This window comes from Chiloscyllium punctatum, chromosome 16 (assembly GCF_047496795.1).
Source record: "Chiloscyllium punctatum isolate Juve2018m chromosome 16, sChiPun1.3, whole genome shotgun sequence".
NCBI lineage: Eukaryota > Metazoa > Chordata > Chondrichthyes > Orectolobiformes > Hemiscylliidae > Chiloscyllium > Chiloscyllium punctatum.
In genome coordinates this window covers 15,779,758-15,794,568 of record NC_092754.1, presented here as the reverse complement: position 1 = coordinate 15,794,568, position 14,811 = coordinate 15,779,758, and the positions used below count along the sequence as shown (strand labels likewise).

Sequence of the window (14,811 nt, the reverse complement as noted above, 5' to 3'; positions counted from 1 at the left end):
GTGTGGTTTGGGTCTGAGTGGGATGGTTTTTGGAGGGTTGGTGCTGATTCAGTGATCCAAATGGCCTCTTTCTGCACTGTTGGGATTCTATGATGCTGTGAAATACAGACACTCGCAGAATACTTTACACCTGATTAACTTCAGTTTTGCTAGTGCTCCTTTATCAAATGCTGTCTTGTTGTCAAGGACAATCACTCTCCTTTCATCTCTTGAGTTAAGTTTTCTTGTCCACGTTTGGACTAAGGCTGTAATGAAGTCAGGAGCTGAGTGATCCTGATGAAACCCAAACTGAGCAACAGTGAGCAGTTTATTTCTTTGCTTGATAACGCTGTTGATGATCCTTCTATCATTTTGCTGATGATCTGGAGTAGACTGATTGACCAGCTCGGGTTTGTTGCACTTTATGGACTGGATATAACTAGGCATTTTTCCACATTACAGTGGGTATGTTCCAGTGTTGGAAGTGTACCTCTTGGGTAGGAACATGGCTAGTTCTGGAACACAAATCTTTCATATTATTGTTGTCCAGACTTGTAGTATTAGTTCCTTCAATTGTTTCTTGACATAATCATGGAGTGAATCAAATTGGCTGAAGACTGACCACAGTGATGCTGAGTTTGGAGGAAATGTGATATGAATCATCTACTAGGCACTTCTGTCTGAAGATGGCAGCAAATGCTTCAGCCTTGTCTTTGACACTAATGTGCTGGGGACTCCACCGTGCTCCCCCAACCACCACCACCAATCATTAAGGATGTGTGTATTCTCTTCCCAATAAGTTGTTTAATTGTCCACCACATTTCACATGGCAGAACTGCAGGTTTTCCATCTGATCCATTTGTTGTGGGATCACTTAACCCTGTCTATTACATGCATCTATTACATGCATAACTTTCATTTTATCCAGCATATAGGTAATCCTGTATTGTAGATTTACCAGGTTGGTTCCTTATTTTTTAGGTATCCCTGGAGTACTGCTCCTGGCATGCCCTTTGACATGTTTTGCTGGGCTAGGATTGATCTCCCAGCTTGATGATAATGTAGAGTGGGGGATACTGTGGGCCACAATGTTACAGATGGTAGTTTGCTGTGTCCAGAGGGCATGATGAGAAATTAAAGCAAAACTGTATTTCTTTATGTAATTTTGTGTTTAAATGCTATTGTTGGACTTTTAAAATAGCTCTGGCTGATCACTTGATCATAATGTCAGAAACTTGAAACTCCTGTGATGTATAGACATTCCAGCTAAAGTCGACAGAAAGGATTTGGAGATGAGCCATCTGCCTCAAGCCAACTTCTGTCAAAGGAAAATATTTCCAGTGAAATAGTGGGGTGCAATTCCACAGGCACTGAGTAATTTTGAGGTACAGTTCCACAGCCACAGGGTAATGTTGGAGATGCAGTTGCACAGACACTGAGTAATGTTGAGGTACAATTCCACAGGCACTGAGTAATGTTGGCATACATTTTGACAGGCACACTGAGCAATGTTCCATCGACACTGAGTGATACAGGAGTGCAGTTCAACAGTATCTTACTCAAGCAGTCTTTCTTTGTGTGTTTTGGCAGACTGTTCAGTTGTCTTGAATTGGATAGTCAAGTTTTTCAGTGGGCGTCTGGCAATTCCAAATGTGGAAATATGCTGCCAAAAGATTTTTTGTTTAACTAGGCGCCTATTTTAGTTGAAATGTGAAAACATTAATTTATTCAAATGTTATTAACATTTTTAATAAATTCTTCATCAAGGCAGTTTCCTACATGTTCCCCTACCCCATCCAGTTTTGATCTTAGTTAAATGTGGTTGGCCAATGTTTGACCCTGGTAAACCACAGCGGAGGCTGATGTTGGCTGCACCTTATGTCCACACACCTGCACTTTCCAACAGAGTACTAGATAGTGTTTAGGAGCGGAAACCCTTGCTGATTTTCCTCACTCCCACTTCCCACAAGCCAGCGACATTAAGGCCAATTGTTGGTTCCTCCCCTTCATGCCACTAATTTGGCTGGTGTTGCACAGATCGGAGCCTAAAACCTCTCTTGTCTGCTTGAGTCTGTGCTACACTGAATGAGGCCTTTACTCAAATTGCAGTTAGAGGGCTTGCCAAGATTACTTCTGCAGTTTAATGGGTAGGAATACATAAAATGGCCATGGTCTGGAGTCAGTCTTGAGGAGAAGGCATAAACTATCCAAATCAGTTTTTTTATTGCTACCAGTAATACTCCTGCTTTGACCTGCCACTGAGAGCTGTGAATGTCTTCACAACAGGAATATTACATTGATCGAAGAGTACACTACTACAAATTAAGTGTGCCAGTATAACTTCACAGAGTCAGTTTCTGACCTGAATTGCTCTGATTAGAATTATATGAGACACTCCTGAAGGAGTTGGTCTTTCCCCAGTTGGGTTTTAGACCAGATGGACTGTAATTCCAGGACTGGTTAAAGACAGACTAGGTAAGAGTGGTAAATATTGGATTAGTGGTGCTGGAAGAGCACAGCAGTTCAGGCAGCATCCAACAAGCAGCGAAATCGACGTTTCGGGCAAAAGCCCTTCATCAGGAATAAAGGCAGTGAGCCTTTATTCCTCATGAAGGGCTAGTGGTGGTGTTGTCAATGAAATGTCTGAGTGTTTGTTCTCTTACCTTTGTGTTGGAGAGCTATAAGTTAGAGATCCAACTTCTGGTACCCGAATTTTTGACCTCACTGCAGTACTGAGTGAAGGTGGCATTGTCAGAAGAGCTACATTTTGGATGAGATATTAAAACAAGATCAAATAATGGACTTTTCCTGGTGTTCCAGGGAATACTTAAACCCTCAACCAATACCAGAAACACAAACAGACTGTATTAGTGTTGGCAGTATTCACCTGTCTGTGAATAAATGTGACTGTGAGATTTCACAGGTAATTCAGCTGTTTTCTTTCCTTCATTCTTGGTATATGGGCTTCACTGGAAAGGTCAACATGTATTACATATTCTTGATTATCCTTGCAAAAGTGGTAATGTGAACCAATGCATTCTGTATGGTGAGGGTGCTGTGACTGCTGGTGGAAAGGGAATTCCAAGATTTTGATATAGGAAGCTTCTTTGAAGGAACAGCAATATACTTTTAGTTTGTGGTAACTGGTGATTATGAGGGAAACTTGGAGGTCATGATATTTCCACATGTCAGTTGACTTTGACAGATATCGGATGTGCTATTAAGAAGCCTCAGCAAGTTGTTGCAGTGTAGCCTACAGATAGTAGATGCTGCAACCATGGTGTGCCAGTGACGGAGGGACTGTATGTTTAAGCTCTGAAACACCATGAAACATTATCAGGACATAATCATAGAGATGTACAGCATGGAAACAGACCATTCGGTCCAACCTGTCCATGCCAACCTGATATCCTAATCCAATCTCGTCCCACCTACCAGCACCTGGCCCATATGCCTCCAAACCTTTCCTGTTCATATACCCTTCCAAATGCCTTTTAAATGTTGCAATTGTACTAGCCTTCAACACCTCCTCTGGCAGCTCATTCCATACACGCACCACCCTCTTTGTGAAAAAATTGTCCCTTTGGTCTCTTTTATATTTTTCCCCTCTCACCCTAAACATATGCCCTCTAGTTCTGGACTCCCCCACTCCAGGGAAAAGACTTTGCCTATTTATCCTATCCATGCCTCTCATAATTTTGTAAACCTCTATAAGGTCACCTCTCAGCCTCTGATGCTCCAGGGAAAACAGCACCAGCCGATTCAACCTCTCCCTATAGCTCAAATCCTCCAACCCTGGCAGCATCCTTGTAAATCTTTTCTGAACCCTTTCAAGTTTCACAACATCCTTCCGATAGAAAGCAGACCAGAATTGCACATAATGTTATCTATAAATAGAAGTTCTTTCTTCTTTTCCAGTACTTTTCACTACCTTATTTAGTACTTATTTAACAGTTTGAGACTGATTTCCACAGAATAAGTGCAGCTTAAAAAGAGAATAGGGTGAAGGTGGCCAACTGCCATCTTGGCTTTCTCCATTGAGGCTATTGTTGATGCAGTTTCAGCAATAAATTTGTGTACTGGTGACCCTTGACTATTGTCTGTTATTTCCTGAAGAAAAACATTATGAAAATCTTATAAAGATTTTAAGATAATTGGTAATAAAGGAATTTACAATTAAAAGGCATGAAGTTTACCTCAGTGAGGAAGTCATACCTCAGCAAAGCATGGATTGTACTGTGCTTAGCTTAAATGTGAAGTTGCGCCTGCTGTACTGGATCTTACGGTACTTCCTCTTTGTCTCGCTTCGCTTCAGGAAACTCCAGCAGACGGTCTGGAGCCTGCAGAGAACAGATTTATTTATTTTTCTGCACTTTGAGCATACCAACAACAGCAACAGCAAAAAACTTTCCAACAGTAAGTTGGCAGTGTTGCAGCTGCAGCTGAATTGATGTCCTCTGACTGTGCCTGCCTCTAATACTTAGCCAGCACTTTCTCTGCCTTTATTTAAAAAAAAGTCCAAGTTGCTGACTCATGTTATAGTGTGAATCCATGGGCTTTATAAATTTCTGGTGACTTCCCCAGTACTCATTGTTTATCTGCAGGCACAAGAAATGACTGTTGGCTGGCTAGTCCACCTAGGGGAAATGGCAGCATTGGCCACTTCCTCCTTATCCAATGTGCCCATTCCAACAGTGATCGCTACATAATGATCAGGGCAAGAACCTTGGCAGATAGCTCCATCTCACCCAAGTCCAGGGGTTCAAAGGTCAATAGTAGTGCCTTTATAATGGCCACCCTTGGGATCAGCAAAACCCATCATCTCCAAGGGATTAACTCTCCTGATCTGTACATTTCAGTTTCAAATTGAGTTGTGTGCCTGACTGGCAACCGGGGTGCAAGTGGGTTAACAAACTAACCATACGTTTTGAGTTTGCTGCTTTCAGATGAATCATTTGTGAATTTATTCAAAAGTTGAATTAAAAAATGACTCCTATTTTTCCCTCTTATTTCAGGTATGGGAGCCACTATCAGGGAGATTGGGTACTGGACCAGCGACAGGGCCATGGCATTATGCAGTACGCTGATGGTTCTCTTTATGAGGTATTCCTATTTGGCAGTAGATGTCACTGTGAGCAAAGTTTTCAACTCAAAGACAACACACTGCAGGCTTTAACAATTTGCTGATTTTCAGGAGTCCAACTAAACTTGTAAAGCCGTATGGTTTGATTAGATTAGATTACTTGCAGTGTGGAAACAGGCCCTTCGGCCCAACAAGTTCACACCGACCCGTCGAAGCGCAACCCACCCATTCCCCTACATTTACCCCTTTTACCTAACACTACGGGCAATTTAGCACGGCCAATTCACCTAACCTGCACATCTTTGGACGGTGGGAGGAAACCGGAGCACCCGGAGGAAACCCACGCAGACAAAGGGAGAATGTGCAAACTCCACACAGTCGCCTGAGGTGGGAAATGAACCCGGGTCTCTGGCGCTGTGAGGCAGCAGTGCTAACCACTGTGCCACCGTGCCGCCCTTTGTTTGTTCAAAAACAAAGTCAAAGAATGACACCACCCAAAGTGTTCTAAGTTTTATCCTCTCCACCCTTCTCCCCACACTTCAACTATCATCCCTTCGTAGCCTGACAACACTGACATTTATCTGTTTATCTCTCAAACAGTGACATCATATCTAAACAAAGTGGCTATTCCTTATGTGAGAGCTTTTCCAATGAGCATCAACATGTTGTTTGGTCATTGAGGATTTCACAGTTGATTTCAATCTCATGCTCATCCACTGTCAACTGATGAGCTCCAGATAAAGTTAAAAACAATATTTGCATTAATTCCTAATTTGTTTCTAGTTGCTGTGATAATCTGGTTTCAATGTTGAGTTTAGAATTCCTTCACAAATAATAGAACAGCCTCTGTGAAATCTTCTGGCTCATCAAATTTAAATGGAGTTTACCTTTCTCAAGTGAGTTATGTTGCCTCTGTTCAATCCACAAGATTGCCAGAGTAGCTTGTGGCTCAGGTGACATAGGCTGGGTTCCATAATTTTACAAAAACAAAAGCCTGAGCAAATTGTCACTGTTGAACCCCAGTCTGGTGTGAGATCAGTTAATGTAGCACAGTCTGGGGATGAAGTGGTACATTCCCATTCAGTACAACAATAACACAGTCCATTTACAGTACTGTGCAAACTTTCAAGTTTAAATGTTTAATTCCGTCAATTGCAACTGTTATTATAAGGCAGAAAAACTGTGCAACCTTCTTGAATAAATCATAAACTGTTTGAGGTTCCTGCTGCTGCAGTGTGGTAATTGAAATGACTCCACAGAGGCCGGTATCCCATCACCAAGTCATCCTTTATTTACACACGGAGAGTTCTTGACACAGCCCGGCTTCCTCACAGTCAGCTCTCTGAGTGAACAGAATCTCTAATACTCTGCTTATATCTGTCAGCCAGGGCTCCCTGATTGGGGCTGTTAACCTGGTCCAATCATGGGAATCCAATCCATCCACCTGGCTGACCTCAGAACAATCACTACAGTAACCTTTTACAAAATATTTTATGGGAAGTCAGCCTCACTGATAAGGTTAGCATTTGTTGCCTGTCCCTAATTGTCCTAGATTTGCCAGAAGTCACAGTAATTCCTAATGCTAGAAGGAACTTCCGCTGATGACCACTGCAGTGCCCTGACAGACTCCAGCTTCACAGGCAATATCTATCAGAAAAGATTCTAACATATGAGATATTGGAGGCTAGCAATGAAAAGGATTGCTCAATACAACAAGCTTCTCTCGAGTTCTGAAGCATCACATCAAATGGTTGAAACAAAAGGCTCATCGGAATTGTCTTGCATTCTATTTTTTAACCTTTTCAATGAAGGCTAGTGAATTATGATCAGTGTAAGTTAATATTTCCTTGTTACTTTAAAATGCTGAAGGGCTAACAACAATCCCAAAGTCTCTTCTACAGTAAGTGCTTCTGATACTGTTTTTTAGAGAAGTACGGCGCTGGCATCTCTACTCCTGACACAACATTCTGTAAAAAAAAAGCACCAACCCGCAAATCATTAGCATTGACTGCCACTTTGAAATGTTTGGAAAAGTTAGGGGGCAGTCAACACAGCTTCATTTTTAAAGATTGCCTTCAGCTTTTCAAAAGCTAATTGGCGTGCTATTGACCATACCGCTTTTACTTTTTCCTATAAAAAGTGTGTAAATGGTGAAGTTAATAAACTGAAATTGTGCACAACTCTCCGGTAAAACCCACACATTCCAACAATCCACATGAGTTCTTGTTTAGTTTTAGTTGCACTGTTCTTGGCAGCAACCTTAGATACTCTTACTTTTCCAATTTGATTCATTCCATGTGATATCAAAAAAATGGCTGAAGATACTTGATATTGCAGACCCTATAAGTCCCGACAACATCCTGTCAATAGGAATCATGAGGGGCATGGATAGGATAAATAGATGAAGTCTTTTCTCTGGGGTGGGGCAGTCTAGAACGAGAAGACATAGGTGAGGGGGGAAAGGTATAAAAGAGATCCAATGGGCAACTTTTTCACACAGAGTGGTGCATGAATGGAATGAGCTGCCAGACCAAGTGGTGGAGGCTGGTACAATTGCACCATTTAAAAGGCATCTGGAAGGGTATATGAATAGGAAGGGTTTAAAGGGATATGGGCCAAGTGCTGGCAAATGGGACTAGATCTGGTCGACATGGATGAGTTGGACTGAAGGGTCTGTTTACATGCTGTACATCTCTGACTGAGTGGCTTTCTGGGCCATTTCAGAGTATCAGTTAGAGTCAATCATATTGCTGTGATGAGCCAGACCAGTAAGAATTGTAGATTTTCTTCACTAAAGAATGTTCAGGAATGAGGTGGGTTTTCAGTATTGATCATACAGTTACTAAGACAAGCTTTATTTTCCAGATTTTCATTAACTGAATTTGAATTCCAACTGCTGTGGTGGGATTTGAATCCATGTCCCCAAAGTCTCTGGATTAATAATCCATTGACATTACTACCATTCTACCATCGCCCCTCTGTGGAGTGATAAATGGTTTGGGTGGGCGGGGGTGGGGGGGTACTCCCTCTGCAGAGTCATAAATGGGAGGGGCGGGGGGGGGTCACACCCTCTGGGGAATGGTAAATGGGGGGGGTGTGGTCACTCCTTCTTGGCTGGTGGTAAATGGGGGGGGGGGGGGGGGGGTCACTCCCTCTGGAGCATGGTAAATGGGGGGCGGGGGGTCACTGCCTCTGGGGAGTGGTAAATGGGGGGCCACTTTTCTCATGAAGAAATAAATGATGGAGTTCATCCCACTGTAAACCAGTAAATGAGATTTAATTTTGGTTCAGAATGATGGATGGGACTTTACAGCAGTGAATGGGGATTCTCCTATTGCGGGATTGTTAAGGAAGTTTAAGTGAAAATTCCATTGAGTGATAACTGCAGTGAACCCCCCCCCCCCCCCCAGTCTAGGCTGTACCGCTAAAGGGAAAGTCAGAGGGGATAGTTACAGGCTGCAGTGCTGGGTTGTAGGATACCATTAGCAAAGCTGTTGGAGGTGGTGATCAAGCTACCCATTTTAGGTGGGGAAAGTTTTGTGCTGAGGAAAAGGACTGGAAACATTATGAAGTGTATGTCTGATTAAAATTCGGAACAAATAAAACTTCAATCCTAAATGATTAGTCTTGTATAAAATAGTTTTGCAACTGGCATGTTGTTCATAACTTTTCATCTTTAGCTCTGCTTTCAAAATAGAATTCAAAAGATGCGAAACATGATCAAATAACCCTTAAACGGCAGTGTTCTATGGGGAGGAGACCAGTCGATGAAAAATCTGGCTTGGAATAAAATAAAACTTCGGCATGCGAATGGTTAACTCCTACAGGACATTGGATGCCATTTGGCGTCATTGCCCACTGGAGGCTCCAGGCTCCAGTCTCTCCAGACGTCAGTATTGCAGCTGTGTGGAGTGTGTGCAGGCAGGAACACGTTACCTCACCATGGCACTGTGTAATGAATGAATTAATTCAGATTCAGTGAATGATAACATCATTTTCCCATAGTATAATCACTTCTCTTTTCACACCATTCACTGGAAATGTGCTTGTATGTGTGCTTGGGAGTTATGAATCTTAGTTTGAATGTTCTGAAATTCTGATGCACTTAAACCTGCCAAAATTAATAATGCGAGAAGTTAATAGTAAAGGTAACAGTGTCATAGTCCCAGAGGACCATAGGGCTGTGCTCTCATTAGAGAGAGACGACTTGTGGTGGTTTAACCTGAAGTTCTTGAGTGAGGGGTGAGGTTGAGAAAGAGAGTTTTCTTCATGGTAACCTCAGCCAATGCGGGAATTGATATCACACTTCATCACAAACCAACTCAGCTAACCAATCCATAGTGAGAAATTAATAGAGCAATATACTCCAACCTTTGCTGAATGAATTCTTTCTGCTGCACACATCCATGCTCTCTCACCATTTCACTATTGGTAACCAGGTCCTTAGCCACCGAGCATTTTTCATTTCACTTTTAATGTTCCTCATTCACATTCTTAAAAGTCATTGTGACTGAGCAGTGTCAGGGGTTGGGTGGGTGAGCACAAATGACAGAATCTGTTGCAGGCAACAATGAGACTGGTGGAGCATAAGCCTTAGTGGTTGGTAGATATAATGGCAGAAATAGAGTGAGTGTGAGGTATTGGAGTGTCAATAGTGGTGCTTGTGCTAGTGGAGTGGGAGAATACACATTTCTGTGTATTCTGCCTGAGACTGCTCTGATCTGGCATTTTACCAGCCTCCACCAGGGAAAACAGCCCTAACCTATTCAACCTCTTCTTATAGCTCAAATCCTGCAATCCTGGCAACATCCGTGTAAACCTTTTCTGAACCCTTTCAAGTTTCAATGTCCTGTACAGCTGCAACATGACCTTCCAACTCCTGTACTCAATATTCTGACCAATAAAGGAAAGCATACCAAACGCCTTCTTCACTATCCTATCTACCTGCGACTCCACTTTCAAGGAGCTATGAACCTGCACTTCAAGGTGTCTTTGTTCAGCAACATCCCCCCCCCCCCCCCCCCCCCGCCCCCACAGGACCTTACAATTAAGAGTGTAAGTCCTGCTAAGATATGCTTTCCCAAAATGCAGCACCTTGCATTTATCTAAATTAAGTTCCATCTGGCATTCCTAAGCTCATTGGCCCATCTGGTCAAGATCCTCTTGTAACCTGAGGTAACCTTTTCGCTGTCTACTTTGCCTTCAATTTTGATGTCATCTGCAAACTTACTAACTAAACCTCTTATGCTCACATCCAAATCATTTATATAAACGACGAAAAGTAATGGACCCAGCACCGATCGTTGTGGCACTCCAGTTGTCACAGACCTTCACTCTGAAAAACCCTCCACCACCTCTTCTGTATCCAAATGGCCAACCTTGCTAACCAGTGTTCCATGGGAAACCTTGTCAAATGCCCACTGAAGTCCACATAGATCACATCTCCTGCTCTGCCTTCATCAATCCTCTTTGTTACTTCCTCAAAAAAACTCAATCAAGTTTGTGAGACATGATTTCCCACGCACAAAGCCATATTTACTATCCCTAGTCAGTCCTTGCCTTTCCAAATACATGTACATCCTGTCCCTCAGGATTCCCTCCAACAATGTGCCCACTACCGAAGTCAAGCTCACCAGTCTATAGTTCCCTGGCTTGTCCTTGCCACCTTTCTTAAATAGTGGCACCACGTTAGCCAACCTCCAGTCTTCCGGCACCTCACTGTGACTATCGATGATACAAATATCTCAGCAAGAGGCTCAGCAATCACTTCCTTAGCTTCCCACAGAGTTCTAGGGGACACCTGATCAGATTCTGGGGATTACAGATGCTATAGGAAGGATAGAAAGGCGGGGGGTGCAGGAGAGGAAGAGGAATGGAATATTTGATTAAGAATAACATTACACCTATACTTAGGGAGGATGTTCCTGGGAATATGTCCAGGGAAGTTATTTGAGTCAAACTGAGAAATAAGAAAGGGATGACCACCTTATTGGGATTGTGCAATAGACCCCCTAACAGTAAGCGGAAATCGAGAAATAAATTTGCAAGGAGATCTCCGTTATCTATGAGAATAATAGGATAGTTATGGTAGGGGTGTTAACTTTCCAACATGGACTGGGACTGCCATAGTGTTGAGGGCTTGGTTGGAGATGAAAGTGTGTACAAGAAAATTTTCTAATTCAGTATATGGATGTGCCTACTAGAGAAGTGCTAAACTTGATCTACTCTTGGGGAAAATAAGGCAGGGCAGGTGACTGAGGTGTCAGTGGGGGAGCACTTTGGGGCCAGTGACCATAATTCTATTAGTTTTAAAATAGTGATTGGAAAGGATAGACCAGATCGAGAACTCAATTTTTTAAATTGGAGGAAGGCCAATCTTGACAGTATGAGGCAAAAACTTTCAAAAGTTGATTGGACGCAGATGTTCGCAGGTAAAGGGATGGCTGGAGAATGGAAGCCTTCAGAAATGAGATAACGAGAGTCCAGTGACTGTATGTTCCTGTTAGGGTGAAGGTCAAGGCTGGTAGGTGTAGGGAATGCTGGATGACTAGAAAAATTGAGGATTTGGTCAAGAGAAAGAAGGAAGCATATGTCAGGTATAGACAGCAGAAATAGAGTGATTCCCTAGAAGAGCATAAAAGCAGTAGGAGTATACTTAAGAGGGAAATCAGGAGGGCAAAAAGGAGACATGAGATAACTTTGACAAATCAGGTTAAAGAGAATCCAAAGGGATTCTACAAATACATTAAGGTCAAAAGGGTAACTAGAGAGAGAAAATAGTGCCCCTTAAAGATCAGCAAGGCTGCCTATGTGTGGAACTGCATGAGATGGGGGAGATATTAAACAAATATTTTGCATCAGTGTTTACTGTGGAGAAGAATATAGAAGATATAGAACATGGGGAAACAAATGGCGACATCTTGAAAAATGTCCATATTACAGAGGAGTTGTTGCTGGACGTCTTTAAATGCACAAAGTTGAATAAATCTCCAGGACTTGATCAGATGTACCCTGGAACTCTATGGGAAGCTAAGGAAGTGATTGCTGGGCCTCTTGCTGAGATACTTGTGTGACCAATAGCCACAGGTGAGGTGCTGGAAGACTGGAGGTTGGCTAACGTGGTGACACTGTTTAAGAAAGGTGGAAAGGAAAAGTTGGAGGACTATAGACTGGTGAGCCTGATATCAGAGGTTAGCAAGTTGGAGGGAATCCTGAGAGACAGGATTTACATTTATTTAAAAAGACGAGGACTGATTATGAATGGTCAACGTGACTTTGTGTGTGGGAAACCATGAATCACTAACTTAATTTTTTGAAGTTGTTTTTGAAGAAGTAACGTTGAAGATTGATTAGGGTAGAGTGGTGGATGTGATCTATATGGACTTCAGTAAGGCATTCGACAAGGTTCCCCATGGTAAACTGGTTAGCAAGGTTAGATCACATGGAATACAGGGAGAATTAGCTATTTGGATACAGAACTGGCTCAAAGGTAGAAGACAGAGGGCAGTGGTGCAGGGTTGTTTTTCAGACTGGAGGCCTTTGACCAGGAATGTGCCACAAGGATTGATGCTGGATCCACTGCTTTTCATTATTTATATAAATGATTTGGATTTGAACATCGGAGGTATGGTTAGTAAATTTGCAGATGACACCAAAATTGGAGGTTCAGTGATTGGCGAAGAAGGTTAGCTTGGAGTACAACAGAATCTTGATCAGGTAGGCTGAGGAGTGGCAGATGGAGTCTAATTTAGGTAAATGTGAGGTGCTGCATTTTGGAAAGGCAAATCAGGGTAGGACTTAAACAGTTAACAGTAAGGTCCTGGGGAGTGTTGCTGAACAAAGACACCTTGGAATGCAGGTTCATAGTTCCTAGAAAGTGGAGTCACAGGTAGATAAGCTAGTGAGGAAGGCATTTGGTATGCTTTCCAATACTGGTCACTGCATGAAGTATAGGAGTTGGGAAGTCATGCTGTGGCTGTACAGGACATTGGTTAGGCCAGTTTTGGAATAATGCATGCAATTCTGGTCTCCCTGCTGTATGAAGGATATTGTAAAACTTGAAAGGATTTGGAAAATATTTATAAGAGTGTTGCCAAGATTGAGCTTAGGGAGAGACCAAATAAACTGGGGCTATTTTCCCTGGAGCATCAGAAGCTGAAGGGTGACCTTCAAGAAGTTTATAAAGTCATGAGGAGTATGTATATGCTAAATAGACAAAGTTTTTTCCTCAGGATGGGGAGTCTAAAACTAAAGGGCAAAGATTTAAGGTGAGATGGGAAAGATTTAACAGGGACCTAAGAAACAACCTTTTCATGCAGAGGGTGGTGCATGTATGGAATGATCTGCCAGAAGAAGTGGTGGAGACTGGTACAATTACAACATTTTAAAAGGCATCTGGATGGGTGTATGAATAGGAAGGGTTTAGAGGGATATAAGCCAAATGCTGGCAAATGGGACTGGATTTATTTAGGATATCTGGTCGACATGGACGAGTTGGGCCTAAGGCTCTGCTTCCGTGCGTTATGTCTCTATGATACTATTTTAGGTTTGTGAGGAATCTCAAAGTTAGTAAGGTGTAACAATTTGAGTAGAAGGGCAAATTTAAAATTGGCATTGCTGACAGGGAGCAGTGCCTATGAAGTGTGGCACTGGAACAGGCATAGCAGGTCAGGCAGCATATGGGAGCAAGAGAGTCGATAATTCAAGCATAACCTTTCATCAGGACTCCTGTTCTGTCCTGGTGACACAGTCCTGATGAGGGATTATGCCCAAAACGTTGACTGTCTTGTTCCTCAGATGCTGTCTGAGATGCTGTGCCTTTTCCAGCACCCCAACTTTATCGACTGATTCTCCAGCATCTGCAGTCCTCCTTGTGTCCCATGGAGCAGTGCCTTCTGAGAGAGTATGTTAGGACTTCAGGTATGCACAAATTTTCTGGTGCTTATTTTAAATGACACTTGCTTTTCTGAATATCAAAAACCCGAACAGTCTTTTAAAGTAGCTAAGGAAGATTTGACTTGACAGGGAATAAGTTGTTTGTATGAAAGGAGTCAATGTTAAACCTATGTCTCCTGGGAAATAAAATGAAGTGGTTAAATCATGGCAAGGAACTTAAAGCTAAGAATGATCCTGAATTTAAATTTGATGATATGAATTCAATTGTTGGGAAGGACTGTTCAGATATTTGGACGACTGGAATGTTTATTAAAGACTTGTACGTTAAAAACACGGCAATATGAAAAAATATGGAGATCGAGAGTTTAAAAACTGACCAGAAGGTTCAGATCTGTTTTGAAAAGTAAAATGTTGGATACTTTAATGTCTAGCTTTAAGGAAGAACAAATTAAATTGTTGAATCAAGCAAATAAGAAGTAACATAATGGGATTTCTCCGTAGATTCCAATTTATAGCCACCTGTACCCTGAAACCATATCATTTGCCTGCAGTCAACAATGTTGATCTTGACAAAGTTAACCAGACCCAACAAATTATAGAACCTTTGGATTCCTCATTAATGTTAATCCTGACTATACAAAGTCTAATACACATTTATATTTTAAAAAAGGCAACATGATCAGTGCAAAACCATGGTGCTAGTATATAAAAGCCACAACCTAGGTGTTCCAAGAAAAGTTGGAAATGAAGAACTTATGGCTACCTTGTTCAATTTTCAAACTTACTTTATAAGACAATGTATCATTGTTGTTACCAGTATGACATGAAATACATTAGTTTAAAAGTGTTTATGA

At 42.0% G+C, this 14,811-nt stretch overlaps 1 protein-coding gene across 3 annotated transcripts in view; it reads left to right on the top strand.

Annotated features, from left to right (window-relative positions):
* Positions 1–14,811, top strand: part of LOC140486985 (MORN repeat-containing protein 1-like) — a 194,607-nt gene that overhangs the window by 15,155 nt on the left and 164,641 nt on the right. For all 3 annotated transcript variants that reach the window (XM_072586286.1, XM_072586287.1, XM_072586288.1), the window contains exon 6: positions 4,995–5,082. In XM_072586286.1, the coding sequence (XP_072442387.1) occupies positions 4,995–5,082 (88 nt within the window). The remainder of the gene's footprint in view (positions 1–4,994; positions 5,083–14,811) is intronic.